The 12,440-nt window shown below is 36.8% G+C and overlaps 1 protein-coding gene and 1 pseudogene across 14 annotated transcripts in view; one reads left to right on the plus strand and one right to left on the minus strand.

Moving 5' to 3' along the window:
- PIAS2 (protein inhibitor of activated STAT 2) overlaps positions 1-12,440 on the minus strand; it is a 144,821-nt gene that overhangs the window by 51,961 nt on the left and 80,420 nt on the right. For 13 of the 14 annotated variants that reach the window (XM_053205544.1, XM_053205541.1, XM_053205545.1 and 10 more), the window contains 2 exons: positions 11,127-11,298; positions 4,602-4,741 (listed from right to left, as the gene is read on the minus strand). In XM_053205544.1, the coding sequence (XP_053061519.1) occupies positions 4,602-4,741; positions 11,127-11,298 (312 nt within the window). Of the gene's footprint in view, positions 1-257; positions 2,685-4,601; positions 4,742-11,126; positions 11,299-12,440 lie in introns of those variants that run through there. The other variant, XM_015069997.3, reaches the window with a different exon arrangement.
- LOC106972955 (40S ribosomal protein S25-like) lies at positions 5,745-6,374 on the plus strand (annotated as a pseudogene).

Consider the following 12,440-nt stretch of genomic DNA (forward strand, 5'->3'; position numbering starts at 1 on the left):
CTGCCACAGAGAAGTTCAATACCATGATCAGTGAGAGTTAGATGCATAAAACCCCAAAATGAACATATTCCCTCACAAAACAACTGGAAAAACCCCCACCCAGAGACTTAAAGGGAGCAGTCCAAAAACTGCCAGAGGACTGTGAAGTCAAAGTCAACTTTTCCCCTTCATCATTTAATAGAATGAGAAGCAATAAAAATGATGAGAGAATGATCTGGATTCGGACTACTAAAAAAAAAAAAAACATACTTAGGCTCTTAAAAGATACTTCACATTTATTTTTTTAGAAATACACCAACCACATTAAGCTTCAACTAAAGTAGCACTTCTTAAACAGAGATCCGTTTCATGGATTGCTCTCTGTCACTCTGTCCCCACATCAAGAGTAGTACACAGTTCAGTGCTCTGCACAAAGCAAGCACCTGGTTAACTGCTGCTCGCTAACAAGCCAAATTTTAGGGTTTACTGGGTTATAAGCTAATGCAGTTTTCTGAACCAAAGATCTGGGACTCTCCAATTAAGCTTTAGAAACAGGAATGTGGAAAAGGTTGCCCAGTAATACCATTTTAAAGTATTAAAATTATAACAATAAATAGTAAAAATTTTCAGATGTGAAAAGTCTAGCAATAAACTTCAAAGTCAGTTCCCCTAAACCTCCCTAAATTTCAAAACATTAAAAAAAAAAAATCACATACTAGGTATAGGTCAGTGAGACAGGCCAATTTCTTGTTCAATTCTATGAATTTTTATATGCTAGCATTCAATGTCACCTCAAATATAACGATCATACAGAATACAAGTCTGATATTAGACTGTTACTCAAAATAGAGAATATCTGTGGAAATGATATTTAATATATTAAATAACCAATATGAATAATTTATAACTCTTTTAAAGTATATTTATTCCCTTATAATCTCTAAGGATATGATAAAAATGCTTATCAAGTGATACACGCTATAGCACCAATCATTTCAATGAAATCAGTTTCTAAAGCATCTTTAAAAACTGTTAATATGATTTTTCACTCCATATGCCTGTCACTAGCTATATGATACAATGGAATTTGAGCCAAAACTGGACAATGGGGATCACAACGAACTTTTCCAACGACTTCCCCATTAAACTGATACTCACTAGATGACATCTCAATAAGCCAAGAGTTTCTTTACATTAATATTGTTCAGCAAATCCTGTGCTTCTGAAGAGAGTAACTCAAAATCTGTCTAGCCCTTATAGTACCTTTTGAATTTTATATAGTCAACATTTCATACTATTGACCAAGTCACAAAGACAGTTTACTGGCATGTCTTTTAATTGACTTAATTTTATTAATTTGGTTTTGCTTCAAATGGTATAACATTTTTCTTTTTAAAATAGCTTCTGCTTTTTGTAGCTTACTTAATTTTATATGTTCAATCACTTTTAATGTCTGTTCAATCACTCAGTCCATTTGAATAACTTAAACCTTTCTCTTTTTTTTTATAAAGCTAAAGGAAGGAAGTATTAATATCTCTTGCAATATTGTGTATTGGAGCCAAATCACTCAAAAACGCTCATTTTCTACATGTTTAAATATCCCCACTTCATAACCAATTGAGATAAATATACAGGCTTGATATAGTCTTCAAACGGTTTGTGCAGCTCCAGCACTGGAGCCTGCCCGGCAAGGTGCAAAGATGCTTCACTTTTTCATTAGTTCAATTCTCAGCTCTTCAGATGTACTCTAATTGTCTTTGATGATCATTTCATGTGTGCCAGTCAATATATACCGATGAGAGATTTAAGACACTTGATCTGTATCTTTTGACACTTTATCCAAAGATAACTGAATATGGTGACTTATAAAATGCCGTAATAAGACACCTAGAAATGTTTCTAAGTTTGGTTAAACTTGACTTTCTCCCTAGCATTATGCAGATGCTCTCTATACAAAATCCAACATTGTAATGAAATACTTTCACTGAAACCATTTTTTCTCAAACACTAACACTGAGGTTTGATGCAGTATTTCAGATGTTATTCCTTCTGACAAAAAAACTTTAAACTATTATCAAAGTCCTGCATTTTACATATTAAGTATACTATTAAAACTCTTACACGAAATAGATGAGGTTTCATGAATACTGATTAAAACATTACTGCCTTGTTTTTGTAAGTTTAGTAAAATGCTGTTTTCTTATTTCACCGTAAGTTTCAATTGCAATATGTTGTATTGATATGTTTTTACGCCCACCTACATATTTCATGGGTGAAAACGCTCAATTATTTTTAACTAAAAAGCAGGTAGTGTTAAAAATTCAGATGGTACATTCTAAATGTTTTATTAACACTGATGAAATTGTAGTTTCTGGATTTTAAATGCTTCCTTAAGTGAAACTGACTCTATAGGTCTTATTAATAACACCACATTTTCCTTACTTGAGCCATGAACTTTAACAAAACATTAAGTATGTAAATGTTTAGCACTTTCCAATTTTAATGTACAACTTTTGAGCACCATTCACACCTGACAATATGGCACTAGCAATAATAAGGCAGTCATATTCTTTCTTGAAATAATCAAGCTGTTTTCCATTCCATAAATACAAATTTTTTGTTTTATTTTGTAATTCATTGTTGCACAGTATCAGAAGATGATCCAAGCTGCAGTTCATTATTAATATCATTTCTTCTTTGTTCTCCTGCAGATTCAGAAGATTCATATTTATGATGTTTAAAAGGAATGTTAAGAAATGTATTAAAACTTTGTCATCTCTCCATTCTTGTTCTATTTAATATTTTATTATAAATTATTAAATTTATAAATATGAAAACTCTGCACAGTAGGACTAATTACATAAAAATTATGCACAAAAATAAAACTAAAATAAGCACTAACTACAGAAGAGCACATTAACAATAAAACAAAGTAAAAACTAGACTATTTAGCTGTAGCAATTACTGCATAATTCATAGATGATGACAAACTGGTAATTCTTCTGAAGTACAACAGACCCTATTCTGTTCAATTTATCAAACGGTAAGAAAGCAGGTCAACGTTCTAATAAGCAGTGTCACCATCCTAGTTCACACTCGCTAAGTATCAGCCCTGCATATCAGTCTTGGTTCCTTAATACCAGCTTGGAACGTATTTTACAAAATACACAGTTCACATAACTTATTGCTTCTTACGCCTGCACTTTTTATAGTCTCCCTTATGCCCAAACTTTGAAATAATGTCAATTCTCCAAAATTAAAAATTCATCCAGACTCATGTAATTTGAAAACAAATGATCTGTAAACTGTGGCTGTTCTATTCCTAAATGGCCAGGGTCGCTTTCGTAAACAAAAAGTTTTTTCAGGATTATTTGTGATTTCAAGGTCTTTAGGAAAACGAATCCTTCTGGAATGTTTGTTTGTAACACACATGAAGATGATACACACTCTTCAACCTCCTTTAAAACTAGCCACAGTTAAAGGAAAACTTGGCAGTTACGAACTAAGTATCTCTGAGTTTCCATCTGTCTTATGGACCATGAAACTGCCCCTGTACCTTAGAATCAAGCTTTGTATACAACAAATATTTTTTAATTGGTGCCCGCTGGACTTAACCAAGTTTTAAAATGCCAATTCCCCAAGTACATATGGAGCAAACATAGACAGTTAAGTAGGTTTTTTGAAATTTTTTGATAGATACTATTATTAGTCTATTCTTCTCCATTAAATTTTACTCAAATAATCTGAATAAATTTCAAGTGGCAAGATTACACTGGGCCAGGTACCACAACTATCAACTGTTTCAACAACACAAATTTTGCCCAACAAAATACATGCTGTGCTTGAAATAAAGGCCTCATATAGAGGGATATGAAAAATAAATTGTAGGTCAAAAGTAACTTTACAAATCTAGAAAAGAAGATTATTAACAGGAAAAGAGAAGGGTATTCCACTAAAAGGGCCCTTCGGAAAGAAGGAAAGTCATGAATGTAAGAGGCACTGGCTTCAGCTTGCTCCAATTTGATTGATCAAAAATGCCTACAAAAACAATGGCTATGGAGGGAAGAAAAGTGGGGGGGTCTGTGGGGGAGTTCCAAATTTCATAATATGGCCTTGGTTCTAAGGTTATTCGAGCAGCCTTGACTTTTTCAAAAGATATCCCTATATATTAAGCAGTGCTCTAAGGAAAGAGCTGGTAGATCCTATTTTTACAGAGCAAAACAGCCTCACAGGGCAAAGCCACTGATAATGTTAACCCTGTGGTACACCAGGACGTTCTAAAGCTGTGATGGGCTACCGAGAAGATTATGAGAGAACACTCTACCGAATCTGCGAAGCTTCGATGACAAAGACAGTGTCTCCGAGTACAAATTCCTCATGAGGGACAGCAACCCCAGAAAAGTTTCCTACCGTCCTACTAGATTTCCTATCATCAGTAATCCACAGATTGCTCTGTAGTTAAAATGACAGGAATTGAATGTGATATATTAAAACATACTTTTATATGAGGGCTTCAAATTTCCTCAGTATTTCCGTTTAAATTGTAACACTACGTTCGCTCCACAGATTTAGAGGAAAAACAAATAAAACTTGGTAACGAAAGAAAACAACTCTTCACATACCTGGCAAATCTGATGACATGCTTGATATTGGCGTGTGGTGGAATGGTACTGAGTAGTCTGCTAATGAAGGCGGAATAGCAGCCGGGTCAACCGAAGTCACACTGGGCACCCTTACAGAAGATGGCTGATACATGAGAACCCTGTTTTAAATAGCATGGGAAATTACAAACAATCTGGCTGTTAGTTCACAGGAGAGAAGGGCTGCACCACCGGGCATTCTCAGTCGTCAGCGCACTAAGTTTCAACACAACTACATGGCGGCTACTCACTACACAGTACTCCACTCTACTCTCCTCTTTCATAACAGTCTTCATTTTAACATGAACGTATGCTGGCTCTCAACAGCAGCTGTGACATAAGAGCAAGTTGGCATTAAAACATAGTGTATGGTGCTGGAGGAATACATAAAACTTTCATCCACAGAGAGAAATATATTTTACATATGCTTTTATGAATGTATGTGTAACATGGATGTGGATATTAGTAACTGCATCTAGAAAGAAACTTAGAGGGGCACCTGGGGGGCTCGGCCGGTTAAGTGACTCTTGATTTCAAGCTCAGGTCATGATCTCACAGGTCACGAGACCATGCCCCACATCAGGCTCTGCGCTGACAGTGTGGAGCCTGCTTGGGATTCTCTGTCTCTCCCTCTCTCTCTGCTCCTCCCCTGCTTTCACTCACTCACTCTCTCTTGCTCTCAAAATAAATAAACGTTAAAAAAAAGAAAAAAAAAGTTAGAAATAAACTGAGGCCTCCTAAGATTGGATTTAAATCATGGCACCTTTATAAGTAAAGCTATCTATTATATACAGTTCAACCAGAATTTCTTCCGTTCTAACTTGAACTGTGTTAATTACTAGCAATCTTATCTGAGAGTCACCTGAGGCAACATTGCCAATCCTAACGCCAGCCAACCTGACGACAGGCAGCAATCAGAAATTAGAATAAGATGATTTCTCAAGACTTAATATAAAACACCCAGAAATAAAAATGTTAAGTTACTATGATATCATCTACTCTAAGAGGGTTTACAGACTTTGAAAATTAACTAATCATGCTACTAAGAATACAAATTAAATACACTTTAAAAATACATTAACTGATTAATAGATACACACACACACACACACACACACTACACACACACACACACAATTACAGCTTTATAATTTCAAGAAGCAGTTTAGTTAATCATATTTTTTCTAATGCTCAGGAATAAAGAGATGATTTTGCATTCTTTCTATTGAGCTTTCATTTTCTCTTAGCCCAGGTTAAACAAGACAGTAAACCTTACAAGACAGTATAAGCAATGTGATGGACCCTATGGCTGATGGTGGCCATCCCTTCTAGCCATCATCCTGGTGAGGCTGCAGTGGTAGCAGCTACTCTCTGAGCTTCCTGATGCCACCCAAGGACGACAGGAAGAAAAACAGGCAGGCAAATCAGACAAGAAAGGCAAAGACCCACTGAACCAATCTGGGGGCAAGACCAAAAAAGAAATAGTCCAAAGGCAAAGTTTGGGATCTCAGATCACTAACCTGGTCTTGTTTGACAAGGCCACATATGACAAACTCTGCAAGGAAGTTCCCATCTCTAACCCCAGCGGCTGTCTCTAAGAAATTGAAGATTTGCAATTCCCTTGCCAGGGCAGCCCCCTTCAGGAGCTCCTTAGTAAAGGACTCCTTAAACTGTTTTCAAAACAGAGTTCAAGTGATTTACACCAGAAACACCAAGGGTGGAGATGCCTTGCCGCTGGTAAAGAGGCATAAATAGGTTCCACCAACTGTACATTTTGAAAAATACAACTTTGTTATTAACTAAAAAAAAAAAAAGGAGAGGGGACAGAGACATAGGGACATTAATGCTGGCATCCCAAAGCACTGCCAATGAACTACTTACTATAAGCTTCATGAGAGAGGCACAGAATTATGTAGCTGGGAGGGACCATTACAAAAACGAAGCCAACAGAAACTTAGGACCATGGTCACAAAGCTAGACCAAGAGGACCGTCAGGACCTCTAGGCGTCCTTTCCTTTGGCTGGAACTCTTCTTGTCACTGCTCAGATTATTAAATACGAACGGTAAGAATTGATGACATGGTTTCATGACACTTTTCATATCCTAAACAACTGACAAAATATTTCATGACCTCAATTTAAACCTCAAACCATTTAAATAATCACAACCTATTTAGGCACTGGAGTCATTCTAAAACCAGTTTGCATGATGACACGAGGATCTTGTCCAGCTCTTACTCTACACTATCTGTCAAAAATATGGATGTCACTGGAAATGTGGAAAAGGAAGGCATCTTCAGAGTACATATATGGCTATGTTGACAACTGTGTTATTCTCAGAATAATGAGTAAATAACACAGGCCAGAGTTCCGAAGTCTTAAAAGTGGACCCACCGGGAACAATACACTTGAGACAATTAACAGAAGCCTGGCATTTCAAACACATTTTCCAGAGGTAGATGAAGATGGAAGTCATCATCCAAACAGCAACCTGCCTAACTTAGAATCAGAAGGCTTCCTGGTCTCCACTGTTACCTAGAGACCTAAAATCACAAGCAGGAGGTGAACAATACTAGAAAAGGCAGATTCTCTGGAGGGGGAAAGAACAAACTGGGGATGAGATCAAATAAGTTATGCTGTATTAAAACACATCTTTTCCTAGAGGTTTGAAAACAGTGGTCCTCTACAGGGATGAAAAGTACAACAAGTAATCACCAAAAGCGTTTTCAAATTACACGTGATCCTACCATCAACATGGGAATACGTATCTGAAACAGGGGGCAGAGGGGGTAAAAAGGAAAGAGACTGGCGTGCTCATGCTGAGGAAGGGATTAAAAGAGTGGCTCTGATTATTCTATCTCATAGTATTAATATCCTAATCGTATTTTTTAAATGTAAGAGATACGCTTTTGAAGACAGACACCCACACCCCCCCCCACACACACATGCATGTCTGTGCCTACCTTCCTCCTGCTCCCCGTTCTCTTTCTTTCATATCTCATACTGAAAGTGTCTTTTGTCTTGACCCTGAACTGAACCCTGAACTTGAATCAGATTTATAGGTGACAATAACAAAACTCCTTTCCTCCAAGCCCCATTACTTACACCTGTACAGTCAAGTCAGTGTCCCAACTCACTATCATCACAGTAACATCTAATTATTGCATAGGTTCTGACCTCATAACATGAAACTTTAAATGATTAAGTAACTACTCCTTGTTTCTCCAATACAAAACGCTGACTGTCACAATATGTGAAAATGTCAAAATCCAATGAAGCTACAAATTATTAGATCAACATCTAAAACCTCAGCAAACATCTGAAAAACTATTTAATGTAGATTAATTTCTATTAGCTGAACTTTGTAACCATTAACACAAATTCAATTTTTATAGAATGGGTAAATTAGCCATTTGTTACCATTATCAAATTATGTACTGGTAGCAGATTATGGTTTTAATCAGGATATTCACAAAGACAACATTCAGAAAGGTAAAGGATTCTAATGTCTATGCAAAAAATAGATGCATTTATAAAAATGGAATAACAGAGACCATGGAGAAATGTAAATGGCTATATCTGACGGAACTGTGGGTATAAAAATGTGATGCTATAAAGTAATAAGAAAAATTTAAAGTTTGTAACATGTTACTGCCTCCTCATGGAATTGGCAAATACATACACGGGCATATGTATACATTAGGTACATATGCCTAATGTATACATATGCCCGTGTATGTATCTGCTTGAAATTTTTGTAGCTTTACCTATAACATCACAGCACAAAGATACTGCTGGAACATTGCTGGACAGCAAATAGTATTCTACAATGTGCACTGGATCACGGAATTCATCATAGTTGGCCCACATTTAGATGTCTGAAAATGAGTTAACAGTTCAATAACTTGAATATTTATCCATAAACCTGAAATTCCCTGTATGTTCCCAATTTATCATACAAGCATAAAAAAGACTCAATTTTGCTACCAATTGCTAATGAGTCTTAATCCACAGAAATACATATTTATCTCTATTCTTGTCTATTTCTGTCTTTAGAATACCTTATTAATGACAAAGCAATCATTCATTGGCTCAGGGAATGTGGTAGGGATACGATATTTAAAATTATCCTTCCACGTACAAAAATATCAGAGGTTTCTCTAAGTCTTAGGTTAAGGTGTCGGTCTCTTCTGATTGGTACTGTATGATGCATTTAAGGACTACAGTAGGTACATAAGGTAAGAGGCTAAAAGGATTCCTGTCAAAATGTTAACACAGGTTATGTCTAGGTGGAATGCATTCTACTTCTTGATGCACTGTGAAATTGTTCTTAAGAGTAATTTTTACTAAAACAGTACCTCCTAAAAAATAACTGCTCAGATCTCCGGGATTTAACTGAAGGCAAGTTTTTCCTGCTTTCTTATTCTCTATTCTTTCTCATTTGCTTACTATCACTGGCCAAGAAGTCCTATGATAAACTTCTACAGCAATGGAAAACCATGAAAATGTTGGATGCTGAGCCACAAGACAGAACAGGGAAAGGAAGACCAGGAACAAAACCAGAAAAGCATTAAGACCTGGAAAGGATTACAGAGGTGACCTAACCACAGCATAAGTCTGGATCCATGACACCCGCTGGGACAGGTGGCATCCACTCTACCTCGACACAGAAGATGTGATTTTAGTATAAAACATCAACTTTCCTAGTGTTCAGCTCCTATGGAAAGTCTTTCCATATTATCTTTTCCTCCACTGGACTTAGATCTCCCAAATATTATAACAAAGAATAAACTTAATCCTCTTCATCAACGATTCCCTTTTAAGAATTACAAGATATTCGCACATTCACATATTCTCTTGTCCTGGTTTAACAGCTTCAGTCCGTAGACCCATCCATCCATCACGTTACAATCTGCACAGTTTACCAGCCTGTTCTCATCTCCTGATGATCAACACGGACTAAGATGGTATTAAGTGAAAATCACTTAGACATAAACAGAATAAAACTAGCATGGGTATATCTCCTGGACACTATGCTTCTTTCATTAACGTAGCCTAAGAATCAATCAGCTCCAGAGTGGTAAACCTTTCAAACCATTGTGAATTCTAACATTTCAAAGAGTTCCTATCAGGAATGGCTACTGATGAACTAAATACCTTTCCAGAATCCACTAAGATGACTTCACAGTCATCCTTATGACAAGATTCATTTTATCAATGTATTTCCTAATAATAAAGCATTCCTGAAGGTACCCTACTTTGTCCTAAGGATGGATATTGTTTGAATATACAATTAAATGATTTCCTAAGATTGAACCGAGAACTCTCATGGAGTTTTCTAATATGAGCCAGCTTCATTCTGTACGGTTGTTAATGTACAAATCTCATTTGGGTACTAGGAATTATGATTTCATGGAACGAGCTGGGTAGCTGCAACTCACAGACTTTTTAAAGCAAAATGCAGAGTAGAAGTCCATTTATATAAAATGTCTAGAGCAGGCAAATTCATACAGATGGAAAGAAGATCAACAATTGCCTAGTTTAGGGGTATGAATGGGGATTAACTGCAAATGAACAAGAGAGAAGTTAACTAGGTGTTAGAAATATTCTACAACTGAATTATGATGATGACTGGACAACTGAATTTATTAGAATCAATGAACTGGGCAACTTAATAGTTAAGACAGGACATTTTTATGGTATATAAGTAACGACCCAATAAAGCCATTAGAAAAAGTAAGTGCACTGAGAGGCCCAAAGGACAAGACTGGCACACCCAAGTCTGAAACAATATGTTCAAGGAATGTCAAGGGAACCCTCTGCTACTTTCTTGCAGGTTCCAAAATTTTTTAGAAGCACCTATTGCTAAGTATTCAGACCTGTCACTATACAGGACAGTAACAGCTTCTACCAGATGAATCATAAAAACTACATGCTAGAATGCATTTACTTGCCCATAGTTTGCCCTGGAGAGGATGAAAAGGGAAGGCAATCAATTTAACTCTTTCCTTATCTTACTGAAACCTGAAAATAATTTTATGAGGTAGGCATCATTTAACCCCATTTTACAGAACACAAAAAAAGAGGCTCAAACAAGTATTTCATCCAAGATCATAGAATGAGTAAGCAATGGTGTCAAAATTGGAATCCACACTTGTTAGATTCCCAATTCCACACTCCATTTTACACCAGGCTTCCTCATGTTGGTCTGTGACGCCAAATATACTCCTTACAAATTGGTTCAAGAAAATGACAAAAAGGATCAAATATGAAATAAATACTCAGACATGAGAAGACCTGAACTCTCACTTCCCAAAGATGTAAATAATTTCATCAAAATTTTCTTTCCTTTAAACAATGTGCTCTCTTGAAAAGATTTCAACTGAACAAAGGCAAATTAAAATAGCCTTCTACGGTTATGCAACTCTCAAAGAGACATTTACAAACCTATACCAAGAACAGTTAGTTCCAAGTGTAATAAACAATAGTGAACTATAAATTAACAAACCCTTTGGTTGGGCTGCTTTGTGTTTCTGACATAAAGATGCATTTCCTTTTGGCAGGAGGGTCTTCCTCTTCATCAGAAGAGCTTTCTATAGTCAAGTCAATAACATCCACTTTCTTCTTGCTTGTCTCATTGGCTACAGTCACTGAACAAGGCTTACTGAGGACACTTGAACCTGATGTAGGGAAGAGAAGGAAAAGAAAAAAAAAATCAAAGGTGCAATACACATCCAGGAGAATATACAGCCAGTAAAAAGCCACATACTCTGCTCTATGGATGGAGACTAACTCCTTAACTCTGGACATCTATCTATAAAATGACTGCTCACCTGGGAGAAAAGGTGAGCTCTATGCCCTGCCAGACAGTCAAAGCCTCCTTTGGACAGCATGCTCTTAGCTATCTCCCCAGTACTGCCAAAAAATCTGTTCAGATCCTGCTGCTCAAGCTGTCTCCCCAGGTAAGCAATCATTTTACAGACAGCCTGGGGTTAGGGGTCCAATCTCCAGTCACAGACAAAAGTATGTGGCTTCACTAGCTGTGTATTCTCATAGACGTGTGGCAGTGTTGAGTCAGAATCAGGCACTTCCATTACAGCAAAGCAGTACCCATGTCAAAGCATGTATAGGCCCCTCTCTGTAAGCCAAAACTGGGTAAAAATGTTCACCTCGATGAACTGAAAAAACTCCAAACCTCTCATTTAAGTTATTCAGATATTTGAAGCTCTTCTTATCAACCATCTACTGATCACTTAGGTTCTCCTTTCTGCCCACATATACCTACCATATGTTAACTCACCATTTCACAGAAATTACATTATGCCCTATAATCTGTTTAACAGAAAACTAAGGCTGGCTGATAGTGGAAAAGCAGCAGCAACTACTCAACTAAATCACTATTCTTCTCAAAGATGAGGGAAACCTCGATCATTCTACCTACAGGTTCGGTAACAATCAAGGAGAATTTTTTTTTTTTTTTTAAATAGGCTCCATGCCCAATGGGGGCTTAAACTCAAGACTCTAAGATCAAGAGTCCCATGTTTTACCAACTGAGCTACCCAGGTGCCCCAAAAGAATGACTAATAGTGACATAAATCTTTTACTTTTTACTCTGAATACTCACTATTCATTGTATTGTTAGAATGTCAAATATAACCAACACAAAACTCAAATGCAGTGAATGGACAAGGTCAGATAAGAAGAAACATTCGGTTCACCTATGGGTTCAATTATTATAACTGTCCCTTAGTTTCCCCACTCAGTGTGGGCAGATATAGGGAGTTGAAGGTTAAGCATACATTCTAGGTAAAGGCAATGGTCA

Source organism: Acinonyx jubatus, chromosome D3 (assembly GCF_027475565.1).
Source record: "Acinonyx jubatus isolate Ajub_Pintada_27869175 chromosome D3, VMU_Ajub_asm_v1.0, whole genome shotgun sequence".
NCBI classification, from domain to species: domain Eukaryota; kingdom Metazoa; phylum Chordata; class Mammalia; order Carnivora; family Felidae; genus Acinonyx; species Acinonyx jubatus.